The sequence below is a fragment of the Manis pentadactyla genome, chromosome 11, assembly GCF_030020395.1.
Source record: "Manis pentadactyla isolate mManPen7 chromosome 11, mManPen7.hap1, whole genome shotgun sequence".
Taxonomy (NCBI): Eukaryota; Metazoa; Chordata; class Mammalia; order Pholidota; family Manidae; genus Manis; species Manis pentadactyla.
The window spans coordinates 11,299,537-11,321,356 of NC_080029.1; the positions used below are offsets into that span (position 1 = coordinate 11,299,537).

The 21,820-nt window shown below is 51.6% G+C and overlaps 1 protein-coding gene across 3 annotated transcripts in view; it reads left to right on the plus strand.

The window, feature by feature from the left end:
• Nucleotides 1-21,820, plus strand: part of ITPK1 (inositol-tetrakisphosphate 1-kinase) — a 158,953-nt gene that overhangs the window by 29,152 nt on the left and 107,981 nt on the right. For 2 of the 3 annotated variants that reach the window (XM_057488193.1, XM_036882087.2), the window contains exon 2: nt 8,166-8,190. The exons of the other annotated variant lie outside the window; for it this stretch is intronic. In XM_057488193.1, coding sequence (XP_057344176.1) covers nt 8,166-8,190 — 25 coding nt within the window. The remainder of the gene's footprint in view (nt 1-8,165; nt 8,191-21,820) is intronic. 3 annotated transcript variants of the gene reach the window in all.

Below are 21,820 nucleotides of genomic sequence, written 5' to 3' on the forward strand. Positions count from 1 at the left end.
TCTCCAACATCTGGGTTCCTGAGGAAAAGCCATTTCCAGGGACCCCGTGGGCTGGTCTGAAGGAACATGTGGACTCACCCTGCTGTGTCTGCACTGTGTGGACACTTGTGACCTGCCTGCCTCCTCCAGGTGGGGCACCTGGTATGGGGGAAGGTCCTCAGTTACGGGGGTTTACGGGGGTTGGTGACTGCCCAGTCAGGGGAAGGGTTTTACACCCCGCCACCACCAAAAACAAAATGACACGTGTCACCTAGTCACCTGGTTCTTGCCTGGAGCTGTCCAAACAAGGATGTCTATACTGCCTTTAAATTTCTGTTCGTATGTTGCCTTTATATCGGTCCATTTCAGTTTCTGGCGCTGTTAATAGGAAAATGCAAACTGGAAACCATCAGCAAGTGACTGAGGCTGCTGAGGAAGCAGACAGGCAGAGGTGGCTCAGGGCAGAGCCCTGGCCTGGGAGGCCAGACTCATTCAGAAGTGCTTGTAGAGCATCAGCCAGGTGTGGGGTCTGTGTGTGGAAATGAAGAACATAATCCCTGGCCTCAGGTTCACGGTCAGAAACTGAGCACCGAGCAGTCTTAAGTGGCTAAAGAACCATCATTTCTACCCTGCAGAAGGGGAGGAACAGCCTCCCAGTAACTATGATGTCTGAGCTGTTATGGATGGTTGAGCAGGAGTTTGCCAGGGGAGGAAGGGTATACCATGCAGAGGGAACATTTTGTGCAAAGGCACCGAGTTATGTCAGACCTGGGTGTTTTTAGAGAATGGGAGGGCTTAGTAGAGGAGGGACTGGTGCTACCTTCCCCCCCAATGCCTTGTAGGCTGCACCTCCAAATGCCACGTGCCAGGATTGTGCTAAGACTTTGGGGGTGGAGACAGAGGGCACAAACCCTGTTTCCTCAAGGAGTGTGTGCATCAGTCGGAATAGTCCAGATTAGCTGGCAGGAACAAACAACGCCAAGATGTTTGCGCCACCAGATTTTATAGCTTGTTCAGGGTCCTCTCTGGACCTGGCACATTCTCCAGGACTGGTGTCCTCCCTGCGGTGGCTCAGTGTTGGTCCTCTGAATCCTGGTATTTCTCAGTCTTGGCAATGCACAGTTTAGGCTGGATAATTCTTCATTTTAGGGAACTGTTCTGCATTGTAGGGCCTTTATATGTCACTTCCCTGAGTTGTGACAATTAAAAATGTCTTCAGATGTTGCTAAGTGCCTGGGAGTGGGGTGACATAGTCACCCTGATTGAGAACCATGGCTAGCTGAAGGTCCTCTTAATAGTTTTTCTGGTTCCCAGCCTGGCTTCATTGCCACCCAGCCAGGTTTCTTTCTAGGAGTGGGTCTGGGCCAACTTTGAGGACCATCTTTGTCCTCATGCTTCCACAGTCACTGGGGTCCTGGAGCCTCGCTGGAGAGTTGGGCACTGGCAGTTGAATGCATCTACCTGGAAGTGACATAGTCACTTGTGTGCACATTTCATTGGCCCTTGGTGGCCCAGGGGAGTGCCAAGGAAAAGCACTGCCAGTGTTGGTGGCCACCATTAATGCCCACCACGGAGGTTTTAGCTTAGCAGGGGGTCAGTGACACAGAGCCAGGCATCCTCCATCCTGTGCTCAGTGCTGGGGCGCAGGGGGCTCAGGAGGACGGAGCCAGGGAAGGCTGCTAAGGGGCCGACCTGGAGCACGGGTTAGGTGGCGATGCCAGGGTATTTGAGGCAGCAGAAACAGGTGTCCCTCTGCACACACAGATGAGGGGGAGGAAGCCCAGCTGCCTCTTCTGGGAACCCCAGGTCCTGAGGAGGCATTCTGAGGGCCTGCCCTCTGCAGGGTGGGGAGAGGTGGAGGAGGGGGTTGCCTGCAGGCCTCCTGGGTGCCAAGGGGTCTGTTATTGAGGGCTCCTGAAATCTGGCAGTTACCAGACTGTGTCGTGCAGGGCTTGAATGAGAAAGCACCCGGCTTCCCACTTGATGATTACACACTTCTGTCTCCAAGAGGCTTTTAGCTCTGGGGGCAGGTACAGCCTCTTTCTCCTTGCCAGTTGGAGGGAGGGACCCTGTGTTTCCGGGCACATTCCCTCTGTGGTGAGATTGTTCTGAGAGGCCTGGCCTCCCTCTGCAGCTGGGTTATTCTGTACACCCCCTTTCCATGGCTGCTTGCCCTGCTACCCCCCTCCCCCTCAGACCAGCCCTCAGCTGTGTCTGTGCAGGAGGCAAGGGACTGTGGCCTTGCCTGTTGGAGGAAAGCAGTTCTTGGAAAACCCAAGAACTTCTTTTTTTCACAAAATTAATTACTTCATTGTTGCTCTGCTCTCAGTGCCTGGAATTCTCCCAGCTGTCACGGGACTTTTGTTCAGAGGGCACCTCTGTGTCTTGGCACCCACTGTCTCCTGCTGACTCACCAGTTCATGTGCTTCAGTTGTCTGCAGGCCTCAGATCTTACTCCTCCCTGGAGGGTGCTGTTGGGCCAGAAAGTTCATGCCCATTTAACAGATGTGAAAGCTGAGGCCCAGGGCAGCCCAGCACAATGTCTCCTGCCTGCTGCTGGTTTTCATGGGCACTGCTCTGCGGTGAGGCAGGCCTGCTGCTCAATGGGACTCACCCCACGGTGCTCCATGTTAACCTCCCTGACGCCACATCCAGGGGCTGCTTCTGAGGCCTTACGCGGCCTCGTGGGGTGGGCTCGGGGCTGCTTCTCCCTCTTGGTGGTCGGTCTCACTGGCTTCTGGGACACTGCTCCCTTCTACTTTGGATCCTCTTTACTGGACCCCTTTATCATCCCCTCTCCCTCTGTGCCAGGTCAGCCAGGGTGATTTTTGTCATTTTCAGGAAGCCGTAGCTGCTGTCACTTACTGAGCACCTGCTGTAGTGAGCAAGATAGCAGCTAGTGACAGAAGCTCTGTAAGCTGGCTTAAGCAGTATCTGCAACTGAAAGTCCGGAGAGGAAAGTCAGCCGGATTGTCCTTGACTTCCCGCAGGAGAACATTGGCCTTTTCTCCTGGCATGGCCTCCTCCTCCCGAATCAGGCCACACAGTGGCAGCGGTATCCCCTGACACTTCCAGCCGTGCTCTCCGTGCTGCAGACATCTTTTGGGCAAGCACCAGGACTGGCTGGCTCGGTCACACCCAGCCTGCATGTAAGTGAGGTGCCAGACCATGTGCCACCCCTTGAGGGGGTGCAGCCCCACAGTTGTTTGCCACCAGAATCACGTGGGACTGAGGAGAGCTGGTTCTGAAAGGCAGGAGGCAGGGCAGAGCAAAAGCAACAAGCTCACAGCCCGGGTGGGCTCCAGGACTCTCCTCATGGACAGATGAGGAAACCGAGGCACAGGGTCCAGCCGGGGTTGGTTCATGGTCTCCTCTCGGGCACACCCCCCACCTCTGCCTCTTCCACCTGCCTCCCAGGTCGTGTCGTTCTAACCCTGAGCTGTCTGCTCCGCTCCGTCCTGGATCTCTGACCATCTCTGGGCACCCATCTCGGGGGACACCGTGGAAGAGCCCCCGTACTGCTGTGGTTGCTCTCCCGTCCCCTCCTCAGTCCGCTGCACCCAGCGGGGGCGCCACAGCTGTGTCTGGGTCTCGTGCCCTGTATTCCTGTCTCTGAGACCTGGAAGGGCCGCTGCCCCTGAGTGAGCCTGCCCCCAGCAAACCTCATCCCGCTGCTCCCCAGGCACTTGCACAAGCTGCCCTGTACCTCGCTGCTCCCGAGCAACGCCTGGGAGCCTGACAAACCCCAATTCCCCCCAGGCTCTGCCCTACACCTCTGGAATGAGAATTGTCAGGACTATGCCATGAATCAGTATTTTTGGCAAGCTCTAGTGTTGGCTCCTAGTCATCTGCTTTGGCATGTGGAACCCACTGGCCCACGGGGTGAAGGCCAGGCTGGCCTGTGTCATTCTGGGCCTCTGGGGCATGCCCACACCTGCCCTTGCAGCGGGTCTTATGTTCTCACGTCCCCAGACATCTAATGGGAAGGGGGCACTCATATTAGTCCTCTTTAACTTCTCCTCCCCAAGGTCTGTCTGTAGTTTCTTTTAATTTTTGTTCAAATGGTAAATGCCACCTCCTCCCTGAAGTCTTCTCTGATTGTTCCCCATCTTCCCCTGACATGATAACTCATTTTGTCTATATTTAAAATTCCCCAAGGCTGTGCTCTCCTTGGACTTCCGAGGAGGAGGGGTCCTTCTGCTAAATGGAGCCTCCCTTCATAGGTTATCCAGCTTTTGGAAAAGGGTTTATATTTATGAGCTGTGGGCTTCCATGCAAAACTTACTCATGAACTATTTATCAAGAAAACAGTTTTAGGGCCTGTAACATTTTTCTCCAGGTGCAGTTTTTTAATAAAATTCTTTAATTACTTAACTTTTAATGTTATGTTTTCTATTATTTTGGGAGTAATATCGATGCTAATTGTAGAAAACTAGAAAATACAAGATAGTGTAAAGGGAAAAAAAACCACACAACTTTCCTGTTGCAGCCACAGTTAACAGTGCAGTGTCTTCCCTCCTGGTGTGTTTTCCAGGTACCTGAGTGTTTAAATGGGCTTAGAATCTGAACTGAATACTCTGACACATGACAGGCTGGTGGTCCCAGAATGGGTTATCTCAGCTCTTCTTTGAGCAGAATTTGGAAGTTTTTCTAGATAAATCCTGAGCTCTTCTGTTTCACTTAATTGATTGATTGTTTCATGCCTTTATCAAGCATCTATTTTATGCCAGGCACTGGGAATACTGGCAACTAGAGTTTTACCTAGTACTTAAAAGGTAATTTAAAAAACATATTTCTCTAATTTTTGAGACTATATTAGAGGCACGTGGCACAAAATTCAAGAGATGCATGTGTGCAGTGAGAAGGAAGTCTCCTTCTCACCCCATCCCCAAGCCGCCCTCCCTGTTGCCCAGAGGTCACAGTATGGTCATTTACCATAGCATTCATTCAGATTCATTCTATGTCTGTACCAGCACACATTCTTGTCCTGGGTGTTGTTCTTAAGCCAAGTAATTGTGTGTAGCATACAGGATTTTGACCTTGCCCTTCCACACTGCAGTGGTTTGGAGATAATGCCTTACAGGCACATGGTGTGCTTTGTGTTCTTTTTAACTGTTGCATAGTACTCCTCCGAGCATGGTTTGTTAATGGCCCTTGTTGAGGGGTTTAGGTTGCATCTTGTCTTGTGCTATTAGGCATTGTGGCAGTCAACAGACGTAGCCTCAAACCTTTTGCACATTAGAGTACGTTTGTGGTGTGGAATGGTGGACATGGGGTGTTCAGGAGGAGCAGTTAATCACTTTATGACGAACTCTTGGGTTTCTCTTTCCTTCTCCCTGCCTCCAGTCTGCTTCTGCCTTTGCTCCTTTTCCCTCTTTCACTTTGGTGTCACGATTTGATTTCTGAACTTTCAGGATTTCAGGGGCCTGCTACTTGGGAAATGAAGGTTGTCAATACCTTTGTTCTGCAGAAGTTCCAGATGAAGTCAGCTCTGGCCGGTCTGCATGTTACTTTCCAGAGTGGGCTCAGTGGTGTGCCTGAGCTCCCACCACCATGGGCGGACTGGTTTTCTGCTTGCTCCCTCCTCATCTCCCCCCTTACACTGAGGCCCCAGAGCATGGGGGCCAGGCTTGCCCTTCTCAGCACCTCCTCGCCACCCCTCCATGCCCGCTGTGCTGCCGGGGAGCCTGGCCCGGCTGGCAGCCTGCTTCTGAGGATACTGGGCCTCCAAGGAGCAGATGACCGCTGCTCCCCCCTGTGGGGCTGCAGCAGCGTCAGTGAGAGTGAGTGTGCCCCTCACCGTGAGGGTGTCTGGTGTATGCATGTGACCTCGTGTGGACCGAAAGGGGAACCGAGCCTTCTCTCTTTGCCAGAATGCAGTTTGTATCCTGTTCCTGGAGCTCTGAACTGCGTAGAAACTGCTGTGGCTCTGGGGAGCTCAGCCTTTAGGTCGTCAGCCTTTAGGTCGTCAGCCTATACTCAAGATCACTTTTTTGTTTCTTTTATTTCAGGGGTTCTATCTGTTTTCAGAGTCCGAGTCCTGTTTTTCAGCGACCTGGGATGATGTCAAATGGGGATGGGTTGGAAGTGACTGTGGTGGGCTTCGTGAGGAGAGGAGAGCCACTTGCCGGGGCGCTCTGGGTGCTGTGAGGGTCACCTGGTGGGGAAGCCCAGGCCCCGCGGGAGCCCTCCCCCCCTGGTGCTCCTCACGTACACGTGCTGGCTCCCCTTGTGCAGTCCTGAGTCTGCCCTCTGGCGCTTCTTGTGTGGCCTTTTCCTCTGATGTTTAAGATTTCTGCCCAGGAGCAGGGGCAGGGCGAGGAGACAGAGTCACATGCCAAGTGACCATGGGCAGGTCACTGTCCCTGACACTCCCGTGGGGCCATGACAACCTGCAATGGGGCAGGGCCCAGAAATGGCGTGGGCTGTGAGCTGACGGCTGGGCAGGGCAGGCTCCTCGCAACACCGGTGGTCCGGTGGTCCCCCTGCTGTGGGCTCAGGACTGTGCTGCTGTGTCCAGTCTGCCCCCTGGTGGAGTCATGGAAACGTGTGGCTGTTGGCTGCCATTCCTTCCAGAAGCGCAGAGAAGCCGATGGGGGTGGCGGGGAGCCCCTGACAGCATCAATCACCGTGGTTTTCAAATAGGCTCCTCACCCAGGAAGTGTTGGGGGTTGAGGGGAAGGCGGCGGGTGTGTCCTGACGTGGGGCTGGTCAGCTCTGTGGCTGCTGCCTGGCTCTCAGGCCACAGCTCTCTCTCGAGGTTCCACTTGGGGCTAGGCTCTTGGAAAGTACTGGGTAACACCATGAGTGAACTGACCCCCAAACACAGCTTTGTGGGTGATGCGTTGGCTGTGCGTTTGAGGGTCACCCAGAGGTTTCCCGGGGGCTTTGTGTCCTCCTTCTCTCTCAGACTGTGACATGCCTCTCGATGGCCCAAGCCAGAGCTGTTGCATTTGTTGGGCCTCTGAGGGCCGGGTGGGGCCCAGGTGCCCGTCTACATGGGCCTGTTTGGGGTTATGGAGCACCTGAGCACCGGTGGGGCGGACACGGTCCTGGGATCTGCCCCAGTTCCTGCTCCAGCTCTGACCCTTCCTGGTCACAGTCTCCTCTGAGTGTCTGCGGGAGGCCTGGCCTTTCTTCCCAGGAAAATGTGCACAGCTCCCCTGTTGGCATGCCGTCTGTAGTTCATGCAGATCCTGGTGCCCTCCCTGCACCCTTCCCGGGCTCAGCCCATCGGTACTCCGGAACACAGGACCAGGGCAGGGTAGCCCTGAGTTCTCGGGAGCACTGTGATATGTGAGTGGTTGGGGGCCAAGGGTATTGTGGGTCAGGGAAGGCTTCCTGGGAGATTTCTGACTGCACCGAATCCTGAAGGCTGGGATGGAAAGTGTGGACCATGGCTTGGAGACGGGACGCAGCCTTGCATGCCCAGAATTGCATGTTCTAGGAGTGTGGGGCAGGGAGGTATAGGTGAACTGGCAGGGGGCCTTCGAGTGCTCTGGAGACCCCAGCCCTCACTGTGGGCTCTGTGTGGGGTGGGGTGAGCTAGGGCGCGTGTGGACAGCAGCCTTGGAATGTGGGTGAGTGATGGAGGAGACAGGGTCCAGGCGTGGAGGGCAGTGGACCAGGGTCAGAGGGCGGGAGCCAGAGATGGCCGGGATTGGACAAGCAGCCGGAGCAGGACTGAAGGGTTTGGGAGGGTGGACGGGCTGAGGCTGACCTTGGGAGGCCAGGCCACAGCATCAGACCTGATATGGGAAGAAAGGGGGAGCCATCGTGGAGATAGCTGGGTTAAGGAGGGTCAGCCAGGCTGTCGCTGGTGAATGCCGTGGTGTGCAGGGTCTTGGGGCATCCAGGCCGGAGCTGTGCCCACAGAAGCCTTGCCCCGGGATTGGAGAGGCAGACAGTTGGCTGAGAGGAGAATGAGCAAACTTAGGGTCTCCGCAGAACTCCAGCCAAATCCCTCTAGCGAATCAGCCCTCCTACTCTGACAGAAGGCAGCTCTGAGGATGGCATAGGAGCTCATAAACCTCCCTGGAAATGGGGGCGTTCTGGGGACCATGGCCTCGAGAGGTGTAGCCCCCGACTCGCCTCGGCCTCCTGTCTTCAGGGGGCTGTAGTGGATGTTCTGGGAGGATGCTTCCTGGCTGCTGAGTAATCTTCGTTTTCTTTGTTTTCCCTTACAGGAAACGAGGGATAGAGGTCGTGCAGGTGAGTACAAACCACACCCTTACCATTATCCAGATGAAGGGCCTTCCAGCGCTCTCATTTCCCCCAGTCCCTGAAGAGTCTGGTGCTCTGCCCTCTTGTTTTTACCGTCTTCCCCTGCGGAATCTGTGATTTCCACCCTAGCGGGACATGGGTGGGGGCAGGTGGTCTCTTGGGTTTGTGGAGTTGCTGTGGCTTTGTTGGTGGAAGGAGCCTTCTGGGAGAGAGGTGGGGCTCTTGGTGGGGGTAGAAGTGGGCAGGGTGTGGGGCATAGCCACCCAGCCAGACAACCATGGTCCTGGTGCCCCGTGGTTTGTCTGTGCCTGTCCTCACGCTCTGCAGAGGAACACAAGCCCTCTGGGCTCCTGCCTCAGTTGTTGGGCCCCGGGGATGAGCTGGCACCTATCGTGGATCATTCTTGTGAGTGGTATCATCTCTGAGACCACTCCGGTCCCCCGTCCCTTCTCCCCCTCCCCTCAAGTCACGGTGCATTCCCTCCCCTGCATCACCTCACCCCTTTTCTTCTGTCAGTTGGCCACACCTGATCTTTCCTGTGGGCCCTGGGCTCCTGGACAACGGGCAGAGTCAGTGGGGGGCTCCTGATACCTGTGTTGCTTCACATGTTGTGGACTTGGCCCAGTTGCTTGTTGGCTGGAGAAGGAAGGAAAGAAGGATGGATGGGGAGAGAAGCTCTCCCAGGGCCTGAGGCGGGCTCTGTGACCCCAAAATAGATGTACAGGCTCTGACAGCAGCCGTGGAGGTAGTTTCTGGAAGCCTCTCATCAGTTGTAGATTCTTCATCCAGTCTTATCTTGGTTCTGCAGAGTTGTATGATCTGCACTCAGCCTTTCTGTGCACCTTAATTTCTCCGTACATCAAAAGCGGAGAGTCAGAAGTCAGGAATGGCTAAGAAGTGCACTTTCAAAGCCATTTCTGATTGACTGGTAATGGCTGCCTGGAAGATTCTAAATCTCTGAATGGCTGAAGGCAGGATTGATTGATAATGCCTGCCAGGGGTCCTGAAGTGGGCAGCGGAGGTAAGGTTGTCTGTTTGCTGTTTTGGTGTTTGGTGTCGCGGGGACCATTCTTGCTCCAGGATGCTTTGGCTTCTTTATGTCTCGGTCTTTTCTCATGGTTGCCTTGGAAGTCCCTGGACCCTTTGCAGATGGTGCTGCACCCACCACTGAGGCCTGGACTCATAGAACTATAGTGGGAGCTTGCTGTGTGAAGGCCCAGGTGGTTGGTTAGCTACAGCTGCTTGTCAGGGTCCACATGGAAGTTTCTTTTGGGAGACATTTTTAGAGGAAGTGAATTCTCATGCTCACCAACAAGCACTCTGCTAAAAAGGGAAGAAACGTGCCCTTCCTCCAAAATCTGATTCCTGTTGCTACATGATCCCAGACTGTAACACAGAGGGGTGTCACCCCCACCAGGAAAAGGGAAAGGAGGAGAGTGGAGGGAGCTTTGGAGTTTCAGGATGTGAGGGACAACCCTGGGGGGTGGTCAGTGTGTTAGCCTTACAGGGCTTCCTGGTAAGACTTAAGACAAAATCCTCCCTCTGTGGGTGACGCGGGAGACTGGAGCCATTGTGGAATGTACCAGGCACAAGAAGAGTTAGGACATTTTTCTTGATGTGTCTGCTGTTCATTTTGGTGATGTCTTGGGAGAGGAAGTGGTGGCTGGGACCAGAATGGAAGCCAGCCTGGGTGCTTTCCCCGCCAGCATCTAAAAATAAAACCCACCACGACACTTCTACGTTCACCTCCTCCTGGCATCCCTGAGTGTTTGGAGAACTTGAAATTTCAAGACAGAGAGAAAGGCCTTTTACGAAAATTGGAAGCCAAGCCACTTGGCTGGTTTTTCACATCAACCGTGCCACTGGGCACCAGATGCCCAGGCTGGGGGCCTACTGGGTGCAGGCGACAGGCTTCTGGCTAGTCACTAGGTGTCAGTGATATAAATGGATGAGAATAAGCAGTCCACCAGCTGCCACCCAGTATTTCCTGTGTCAGGTTCCCTGATGACACTGTCCCATTTTGTGCAGCCACCAGTGGCATGAGTGGTGTTTTCACATCCATTTTAGAGATGAGGAAACTGAGACTCAGAGTGTTGTGACTTCTCTTGGGAACTCAGCTGGCAAGTAGTAGAGTTGGGGTTTGATGGCAGGTTGGTTTGTTTCCACAGCCCATGCTTCTCTGCTAACTGGGTCTCCTCTGCATGTCAACAGACTGCTCCATTATTGCTTCTAGGCGTCTTATTACCTGGGCTTTGGCTACTATTAAAAAAAAAGGATGTTGGGCCTAGGGTCAGGAGCCAAGACTGTAAAATGCTGGTAAGATCCTGCATATTTGTCCCTGTCATGGGAGTTATTTATCTTCTTGCTGTTTAGTGGCAGTAGTAACAGTATGACTGGTGACATTTATTAGGTGCGACTGGGAAAGAAGTATTTGTGTGTAACCTCTCCCAGGTAGGGCTGGGAGCACACAGTTTGCAGATCTCACTTCCTCCTGTGCTCCTTCCCTTGGCTGCTGGTGTGCTTGGGACCAGCTGCCCCTGCTCATAGACCCTCCTCCTAATTCCACAGAGGCTGTGCAGCACACACTTGAGGAGCAAGGTCACCTGCATTCACGTTTCTGGCTGTGACCTTGGGCCATTTGGCCAACCACTTGGTGTTTCAGTCTCTCTGTCTGTAAAATGGGGCTGATAGTCCCTGTCCCCTGGGATCAGTTAATTGAGGTAAAGCGGTTCCACTGTGCCTAACGCACAGGAAGCTGGCTGTTTACACGCTCATTATCCACAGGCGGATGTGAATCTGGTGTATTACCCGGGGCAGAAACCCCTGCTGGGCGCCATGTGGCCAGTTGTGAGTGGACCTGGGGCAAGTGTGGTATTTCCAGTGCTTTGTTTGCAGAATTTGAAAGAGGATCCAATTGAGTTGTCAGCTGACAGAACACAAAAATGACTTTTGATAATAATTACTGTAGTTCTTGGAATATAATTCTAAAGAAATTCAGAGAACTTGCTATGGTAAATCTTTTTCCATTCCATCTTTTTATTTGAATTAGTAGTTTCAGCGATTGTATCTAAACAAGTTGAAAAAAGATAGAATTGATAGCAAACTCTGCCTTCTTCTAGCAATAGGGGATATTTATCTGTGGCTACATGAAATGATTTTTAAAAATTCCCTTCCATCCCTTCAGAGATGTATTTCTAGTAAGGTGTAATTTTTAATGTTTATTACTTAATACGAATTTGAGATACATTTCTGTCATATTGGTCAATTATGTACTAATAGTAATTGTCATAACAATTCAGTCCAGAAGACAATTTTGACACTTAGAGCTTTATGGTCACATGTAATTAAAAAATTAAAGCATTTATATACGTATTTTTTTTGACCTAGCAGTCTAATAGACTAATCAATAAAATGCTTTCGAACATAAAATACATTGATAATAGAAGCATTCTGAGGGATGTGTTTTGGAAATCGGAGCTTAGGGAGGCAGAAAGAACATTGCCAACTTTCCAAGTGTTTAGGAGAGTTTGATTCTGTAATTCTAAGATAGATGATGGTGAATCTCAAATTGCAACGGTATTTAGATTCCACTGGATCCATTTAAAAGAGAAACAGTAACTGTTTTGTTTGAAATGTTAATATTTATAATATGTTGGAAATTACATCCTCTACAAGTATTTAAACTTATGATGAGAAATTTTAGATGTCATCTTGGAAATGTGCAAATAGACACACAGTATTTAAACATTTATTTTGCAAAGTTTGGTTTGAAGGCCACTGCTTTAGAATATTACCCCATTTGCTTCTTAGAATGGGGTTCTGAGGTAGGTACTGCCTCGGAGAGGGGTAGTGGCTCTCAGGCCACCCACAGACCCCAGGGCAGCTGGGCCATCTGGGCGCCAGGGCCTGTGCATCCACGGAGACCCAGGAAGGCCAGGGCAGTGTCTGTAGGCTGCCTGGCCCCCTTAACCTGGGCCTGCGAGGCCAGGCGATGCTTGCTAATAAGGACAGCCTGCCATGCCTTGCTCATGTGGTGTGAGGAGCCCAGGTGGGCCTGAGTCTAGGAGGGGTGGAAGTCCTGCCCTGTGCTCGTGCTGCGGCTCAGGCTAGAGGAGGAGGGGAGAGTGAAGTAAGGGCTCTGAGACATGGCGCCTCCACCCCTGTGTCCCGAGGGGCCACCTGTTGTGACTGAGGTTGCAGGTACCTGAAAGTAATGGGCCACGGGTGCCTGTTGCTTCAGTTTCCTCCTCTGTACTGTTGTAATGAGGATGCTGAACTCACAGGCCTCCTGAGTCCACTATCCCTGGTGCTAACAATCAACCTCACCCAGCCATTGAGGTGAGACCCCTCATGGCCGGTAGGTGTGGATTGGGAAGACTGGGTGCTCCCTGCAGCAGCATTTAGCAAATCTTACCTGGGCTTATGCTGTGAACTAGGCTGCAGGTGCTGGGGACTCACTAGGTGCCTTCAGCTTGCTGAAGTCTGCGGTCAACAGCTAGAGGCCAAAGTGGGTGGGGATCAGTGGCCTATGTGGGGAGGAGGGTCTTTACCCAGCTGGTAAGTCAGGAAGGCTTCCTGGAGGAGGGCAGTGGTGATGAGCTTCATCCACCTGATAGCCTGGCTTAGAGGCAGGTCCAAACCCCAGCTCCGACCAGGGCTGATCTGCTCCTTAGGCCTTTCTGCTCCTGCTTCTGAAACAAGTAGGGGCTAAAATGACCAAGTGCCGAGCATGGCACAGCCATTGCTGCCCCTCCATCCAACAAGCCTTGGTTGGGAGAAGATAGCTTGGTCACCTGGGTCATCTGGGGCCTGGGGATCCCAGAGGTGGGCCTCGCTAGAGGCCTGCATCAGCCTTTAGGATGCTTTCTCCCAGGAGCATTTTCCACTCTGCCCTGACCTGTGGGGCAAGTCTGGGAGGGAAATCTGTGGGATTCTCTGTGCCTGGAGCCCATTGCCCCTCTCTGGGGCAGCCCTGAGTTTGGTGGAAGATCTGGAAAGAGTGACTCCCCACCTGTTTCCTGCCTTTCTCCAGCCTCCGCATCCTCAGGAATATGTATTTTGCATCCCATCCCTGCGCCAGCATTTTCTGTAGGCTTTTACCATTTATTTTCAAAGTGTGGTGGGAGAAGGAAATGACTGTTAGCATGAGAGGGGCTGCAGTTTTACTTTAAAATGCACATGAACAAGCTCTAAGTGTGTGCAGAACAGGTACCTATTACACGTTCACTGTCTTCTTTCCAAATTCCTTGAGAATTCAGACATTACGAAACCCAGTCTCTGGAGCAGCCGCTGTTTCTCAAGCGGGCAAGGAAGTAAATATGTTTCTCCTGCTTGCAAAAGAGCGAAGGGCAGGCAGCAGACCTTTGCTTCAAGGTTTACTCCAGAGTTGTTGCCTCTTTGAGGTGTTGGAGTTCTTTGTATGTTGCCCCCCTGTCTGCACAAAGCATTCAGAGAAGGAGGTTGGCTGGTGGTGGATGATCAAGCAGAAAAGGGCAGACAGGTGCCAAGAGCAGGCCTGTGTGCCCAGGGCTGATGGAGGGCTGTGTTCTGGGCATCCGGGGTTGGAGCTTCACTGATGACTCCCCTGAGGTCATGGCGAGCCCAGAGGGCTGGGAGGGCTTGTCTGTGTCATAGGGGCCTGCGCGGGCACGGGGGTGGACAGAGGTGGAGAAGGCCTTAGGGAAGTTGGTGCAGAAAGACCAGGTGCAGGTGTGGGAAGGGAGCATGGTATTTGAATGTTGTTGCAGGCAGGGAACACTGTGGGAACTAGGACCCAGAGCCTGGGCTAGGGGTTTGTTGATTTCATGTAGTTTGGAAGTGCTGGGGCCTTGGCCATGAAGGAGCTGGCAAATGGTCAGGCCAGAGAACGCAGCAGGGCCAGACCATACACAGGAGGGTGGGGGCTTCTCCGTGGAGAGGTTAGTTGAAGGCAGTGGGAGAAGATACCACCAGAGAGGCACATGGGAGATGATCAGCTAAGACTGGATTGGAGTCTTCTAGAAGGAGCCTGGGGCCATGGCGTAGCAGGGTGGGAGTGGTGTAGGTGATGGGGTCTGGCTGGAATTAACTTGGTAGTGGAGGGCAGGGGGAGACAGAATGGCAGGGAGACACCTGGGTGGATATGGGGCGTGAAGGAGAGTGAGGGGTCAGTTTCCAGATTCCTACCTTATTTCTGGCCAGACAGCTGGACAGGGGTGCAGGATGAGGAGCTCTGGGGGGAGGAAAGGCTGATTCAGACAGTGGTTGAATGCAGGGAAGGTAAATTCAGTAGCTGGCTTCCTCCTGTAGAGCCAGAGGGAAGTCACCTGGCTGAGTAGTAAGCTTCTTTCCAAGGATTAGACATGCTGAATTTTCCATTCAGCTTTAAAAACTGTATTTGTTAGTTGGGCAATATTTTCACAAGGTTCAAAAATTGTTTTTTAAGTGATGAATCAACAGCTGGCTTCCCTCTGCTGCCAGCACTGTCTCCATGGTAACCCCAGTGGATGATGACCTTGGTGCCCTCACTGGATTTTTTCTTAATTGAAGTTTAGTTGATATACAATATTATGTTGGTTTCAAGTATACAACACAGTTAGTTCAACAGTTACACACATTATTAAATCCTCTCCCTCACTGGATTTTATTTCCAGGTAATGGGGGCACAGGTAGGGCTGGACACCTGGGAACATTCCATCTGCTCCCTCTGCTGGGTGCTGTGGAGCCAAGTATAGGGACTTTGGGAATATCAGTTGCCTTGGTGTTTCCTAGGGGCCTGACATCCTTGCAGGTAGAAGACTGCAGCCATCTCACCACCTACCTCTTCATGGAGTGTGGCTCTGACCCTGACCTCTGACAGCAGCACCTCCAGGGACAGTGGTCACAGGGTTGGGAAGATGGCTCCACACACAACGTCTCCACGTGGTTGTTTGGGCCCATGATTGGGATATAGATCGTACCTGGCTGTGTTTCACCTCCCTGTGGAGCCCAGAGATCTTGGTTTGAGTTTCCATTAATTGGTTTTCTGACTGTGTGTTAACTCACTTTCTTTATCTTTAAAATGTGTTGAAACTTACCACATAGGACCTTAGACACCTAATAGAAGCTTCAGAAATGAGGGTTTATTTCCCTTATCCTTTGTTTTGAACAACACGCTTATGGGGGCGGACACAGCCACAGGCAACACTACTTACTGCTTAGAGAAATTACATGCCTGGTGTAAGAATGTGGCCTTTTTGTCGCCCCCTCCCCCCTCAAATGTAACACCTCTGGGTTTCTAACTGTTGTGGATTTTAGTTTAATTTCCTTTTTTAAAAGATAGGCTTTAGTTTTTAAAATTTGAAACACAGATATTTGTATTTTTTTCAAAGCATTGAAAATTATTTTCATTCTCTATCTCCTTTACTTAGGATATATATTTAACAAATAAGAGTTAGACAAATTTTTTTGTATGCATGGTCATCAAAGTATTTTTTTTTTATTACGGTGATACCTGGGGTGGGGGAAGTGTTGCATAAATATGGTTCTGCTCATATTAAATGTTTTTAGTAGCCATTACAAAGAGATCACATTTTGGAGGACAGTGGGAAAATGCTCACAAGCTGATGTTAGGTCTGCAATGTATAATGACTATATGGCTTCAGTTCACCAGTTTTATTTTTAACTCTTGAGCTTTGCAGGCCTGCTGGTACCAATAGGAGCTCTGGCGCCCGTCTGTCCCATGTGGCTCAGAGGGCTGTGATTCTCAGTTCAGGGGTATTCTTTTCCCAACCTTTGACTTACTGAGTCAACTCGAGCAAGTCCTTAAAGAAAAAGTGCGCCTGCAAGGAAAGCCAGGGTCCAGGTGTATTCTTGCAGGACCCAGGTTCCTCCATACCTTCCCGCACTAAATCAGGGCTCCAGTCCCCTGGTCCCCTCCTCCCTTGGTCGGGCTTCAGATCTCAGCAGCCTCATTGCAGTGTAGCAAGTGAGCCCTTCATGTCAAAGCAGAGATGGAAGGAGGAACACGGGGAAAAAGGAAGCTGTGAAAATGAGCGGAAGGCTAAGCCTGTCACCACGCCTGCCTGTCACCCTTTGGGCTGTGCACCCAGGGTCAGCCCAAATCAAAGAGCCAGAGGCAGAGATTCCACTTTGAAATAGCTGCTTATTTAAGGGAAACAAAAGCAAAAATAAACAAGTGGGATTATAGCAAACCAGAAAGCTTCTGCACAGCCAAGGAAACCATCAAGAAAACAAAAAGGCAACATTCCAAACAGGAGAAGATATTTGTAAATGATATATACAGTGAAGGGTTACTATCCAAAATATATAAAGAACTCGTACAACTCAACACCAAAAAAAAAAAAAAAATCTGATTTAAAAATGGGCAGAGGGACTGAAGAGACATTTTTCCAAAGAAGACATACAGATGGGTAACAGGCACATGAAAAGATGCTCATCAGGGAAATGCAAACCAAAACCACAATGAGGTACCACCTCACACCAGGCAGATGGCTAATACCAGCAAGGCTACAAATAACAAGTGTGGGTGAGGATGTGGAGACAGGGGGACCCTCAGACTGCCGATGGGAATGTAAATTGGTGGCAGCCACTGTGAAAGCAATTGGAGGTTTAATTTAAAAAAAAAATTAAAAATAGAAATATCGTGCAACCCAGTAGTTCCACTTCTGGGTATTTACCTGAAGAAAACAAAAACACTAACTTGAAAAGATAAATGCACCTCTGTGTTTACTGCAGCATCACTTACAATAGCCAAGATAATGGGGAAATGACTGAAGTGTCTATTGGTAGATGAGTGGATAAAGAAGATGTGGTACATATATACAATGGAATATTACTCAGCCATAAACCAACAGGAAATCTCAACATTTGCCAACAACATGGCTGGACCTACAGGTATTATGCTTAGTGAAATAAGTCAAACAGAAAGACAAATACTATATGGTTTCACTTCTTTGTGAATCTAACAGACAGACAGACAACACAAATCCAGAAAGAGACTCATAAATCCAGAGAAGAAACTGGTGGCTGCTGTAAGGGAGAGGGAGTGGAGGGAATGGGCAAAATGGGTGAAGGGGATAAACGCGCATAAACTTACAGTTACAAAATAAGTCACAGGGATGAAAAGTATAGTGTAGGAAATGTAGCTAATAATGTAGTAGCTTTGTATGGTAACAGATGGTAACTACACTTACCATGGTGAGCATTTTGTAATGTGTATAAATGTTGAATCATTGTTGACACTGAAACTAATACAATATGTCAACTATACTTCCCTCCCCCCAAAAAAGTAGCTGCCTGGTTTGAAGTTCTCGGGTGAAGCTGTCTAGAGCATTGCCACTCAGAATCACAGCCTGCCAACTCCTGGCACTGCCGCTGCCACCCCCATCTCCACAGCCTGGGAGCTGGTTGGTGTGCCCAGCCCAGAGCACTGAATCCAGACCTCAGCTGAGCTGGGCAACAGCACGGTTGCAGAAGCTTTAGTGCAAACTGTTGGTGCCCGTTTGAGTTGGGCACCTCCGGGTCTGAGCCTTTGAGTGAGATGGTGAAGGCAGTGTGAAGGCCCTGGGTGCACAGCCCAAAGGGTGACAGGCGGCGTGGTGACAGGCTTAGCCTTCCGCTCATTTTCACAGACCACGAATCCTCTGGGAATTCTTGGGTTGGTTAAGAAGCTTGCATCGCCCTCTCCAGCTCTGTTCCCTCTCTCATGTTTCTGTTTGTCCTGCTAGACCTGTTGAGATGTCACCTCACCTGTGACACCTTCCCGGCTCCCCCAGCAGACCTCCTCCTGCAAGCTGGAGCTGCCTTGTTGACGTGTCCCCTGGGACCAGAACTTTCTTGTCCCTGAGCACATTCTTATGTCCCTTGCATTCTAGGTCGTATGGGAGTAGGGCACTCCCACCTTGCACCTGAGTTTGTTCTCATTAGGTGGCCTCCCTAGAAGTCCCAGGTTACCCTGCTGCCTCCTCTGCCTTGGTCAGAATCCACCTGGAGGCCAACAGGCTGGGAAATAGGGACTTTTTGCTGGGCACATTGTCACTTCACTGGAACTCAGGGTTCTGTTACTAAAGAAGAGGAAGATGGCGGATGGGTGTTGGGCTGCAGGTAGCCACGTCCAGTACACTCAGGCCCTGGAGTTAGAACTGGACAGGGGTTGTGACTCTGAGACAATGCAGCTGAGGTACAGCACAGAGCCTGGTACATGGAGTGTCCTCAGGAGCAGCTGTTTGTTATTTACCGGTGCTATCATTGACCTCGTCATCCTTAGGAGCCATGGAAATCCATACGCGTCTAAGAGAGGCAGTGTGCATGTAGACCTGAATGATGGGATAGGTAAAGGAGCCAAAACCAAAGGATCTCTTGTTTGATTTGTTATCACAACAAAAAGGAAAGTGGCCAGAAATGTGCACCATGTGAGTTACATGCATTTGCTTTGCTTAGAGCAGGGCTGACAGTGATGGCTTTCCTGCTGTGGTCCTGTGGGATCCCAGCTTGGGTGTCCTTTCCTTGGCAGCCGAGGCCCTGTCCTACATGCAGGGGTGGGTACAGCCTGGTTTGCAGTGCCCTCTGGATTGGAGTGTGCCCTGGCTCGGGTGCATTAGAGGGCACAGGCTAATTTACTTCCTTCTTCCTGATCTCCAGACATGATGGGGTGGAGAAATCACCTCTGAGTGCTGACCCCTGACCATGGTCACATGAGTGCCCCCCACCCCCCCAAACCTCATGCTAGCTCACCATCTGCTGGGAGAGGCTGGGGAGGCTGGGGAGGCCCCGTGCACAGCTGAGATTTTATGGCCTTTCCAAATGTGTTTCAAATCCAGAGCTGTAACTTGGCTCTGTCTATCTGTCTCTCCTAAGTCACTGCTCTCCCCTGACCTAGAGGACACCCCTGGGAACCACTGTGGCCCCAACTTTGTCCTGAGTTCTCTGATGTCCTGTGCAAGTGGCAGGAGGCCCTTTCAGGTACTCCCATTGCTGTGGAGTACCTTGTTCCCCTTCCACATAGGCTTGTTTTCCAGCAGGACCACCAGTCTGAATAATTTTGTTTTTGAACTTACTCTAATGGTTGTAGAGCATACTCCGTAAGGAGATCTCAGCTCGCACTGTGTCCCGGGAACCTGGTGGTGGAGCTGGGCTCAGTCGTCGCTTCCACAGAAGCCACTTGGGAGGTGCTCAGCAGTCAGTGGGAGAGGGGGTGGGGCGGTGCTCTGATCAGGTATCCTGGGGGAACCCCGAGGGCTCTGGGTGCTCAGAAGAAGGCAACCAGCTCAGGTAGGATTGCTTCAGAGTCGTGGCATGCTCATGTAAGAATTCCAAAACGCTTTGGTGACTTTGGGCTGAGCTGCTGTGAATCAGCCCAGATGGCAACAGTAATAGCTCCTGTCTGTGCCTTGCATGCTGGGTGCCACTGTTAGCGTCCGCACTTGCCAGGTGAGAGCACTGAGTTTCAGGTGGAGAGTCTTTGCCATGTGCCACCCAGCAGCAGAGCTGGCATCGGATTCAAGGGGTATGTGATGGCAAAGCCAGGGTCTTTTCTGCTCAGGATGCTGCCTCCCTGCATGGAGAGATAGGTGGCTGGCCCGATAATTGGGTGAACCGGCCAGATTTCCCCTCTGCCCCTTTGTAGCTGTGCAGCTCTGGGTCAGTGGCAAAACTTCTCTGAGGCTCATCCACCAGATATTGACAAGATCAGTGAATAAGGGGGGCGAGGTCCGGTGAGAAGGCCCTCCTTAGGGGCTGCATGGGAAGCCTGAGACCAGGGACAGAGCTTAGGTAGTAGCATGGTATGCAAGATGGTGCAGTGGTGAGGGCCTCGTAGCTCCAGTTCACTGGTTTTCTTCTTCCTGGGATGATGTCAGGGCTCTCGTGCAGCTCATCCCCTTGTCTGGTTGGGCAGAAATTTGGCCTCAACTCTGTCTTCCCCATCCTTGCTGAGTGGGGGCCCATGGGTCCCTGAGCAGAAGGGGTGTGGGTGTTCTGGCCTGGAGGTAGCCCTGGCTCACTCCCTTATCCCTGCCTGGATAGTATTTTTGCCACAGGCCCTGCCAAGTGGAAATCAGTTATTTACAGTGTTTTGACAGGATCATCAAAAGCCTGGATGGGAAAGGATGCCTTTGGGGCTGAGCTAATGGCCTGGGAGTGTGGCCTGCGGGGGGAGATGAGCCTGGCACAGGAGAGAGAGGAGGGATACATGGTGGGCACAGGGGCTCCACATTTATTGACCTTGATAAATATGAGGCCCGGCCCCCTGCCGAGCCCAGGTTTGATGAGGTATGCTGACTGAATATCCTGGGCTGACCATTCTGGGCTTGCACTTCAGTAAACTCGGTGTTTCCCAAGCCAGCTCGAAGCTTCGGCCTCCCTATTTTGCTGTCTGAGGCCTTGCTTCTGTCTTTTATCTGATGGGGACAAGGGCCTCTGCCCAGCCAGTGTATCTTGCGGAGAAGCCAAGACACCCTGAGATGTGGTGAGGCCGGGCCTTGGCCTTGGCTGTGAATGAGCCAGTCTGTCTGCGGCACAGCCCAGGGACCCTCCCAGTTGCCCCATTTTATCCTGCCTCAACGTGCATGGAGCTGCTGTGGGACCAGGGCCACCTGGCACATCATCACCTCTGTCCCCTGTGATTCTCTGACGCTCCAGAAGGGATTTGAAAATGTCTTTCAGGAAAGTCCAGGAGAGCCTCCTGTGTTTACCCGCAGCCCAGATAACGAGCAGCCACACTTCACTGATGTTCTTGGAGATTTTCCTCTGTGTATAGAAATGGAAGATGTATTTATATATTTTAGACAAAATTGTTACTGTTTCATAATCTGTTCCCCACAAACACACTTAGCATATTGTTAGCATTTACTCTTTTGTTAAATGTTCTACTTAGGCTTGTTTTCTTAATGGCTGCATAATACTCTTGGTGAGCAAAGTTACTGAATTCCGGTGGGTGTTGGTGGTGGTTCTGGTTTGTCACTCTTACAGTATTTTGATGAACATTCGGTTCTGATATCATTTGGGTGAGCCTGGGATTATTTCTTGGGCTATACAAGTAATAAATCGTATTTATTGGTTTTGCGATTTATAAAAGTAATACGTACGTCTTGGTTAAAAAAGCCCCCAAACATTATAGGGAATTGTGGCAAGGGACTGTCATTTGGAGCTTGTCCTTCTGGACTTTGGAATGCACTCAGGTGCTTATGCGGTGTCTGTTTCTCTCTCAGGCATCCTCTGTCTTGTCCTTTCTCACTCCTGCCCCAGACCCACTCCTTCTGCCCCTGGCAGCTGGGGCCTGGGGCCTGTTTGCAGCCCTGCCCAAGGGCATTCGCTCTGTGTGTTCCTGATGAAGGGAAAGGGACTGAGAGTGTGTGCTGGTGGGCGTGACTGGACCCTGGGTGGCCCAGTCCTGCCCCTTCCTAGTACTTGGCTGGCCTGTGTGCCCTGTGGCCCTGCATCCCCCTCTGGGGCCCCTCCTGCTCTTGAGCACCTTGCCTCTCTTTGCACCTCTCTGTGGTTGCTGCCAAGGGGACAGTCTGGCTTTGCCAGGCAGCTGGAGAGCTGGGGAGCTTCCCAGCCCCTCCCCCCACCTCCCTCAGGCAGCAGGCCGCATATATAGTGGTCCGCGGACCAGCCTTTTCCATAAAAGTGTTGGTGG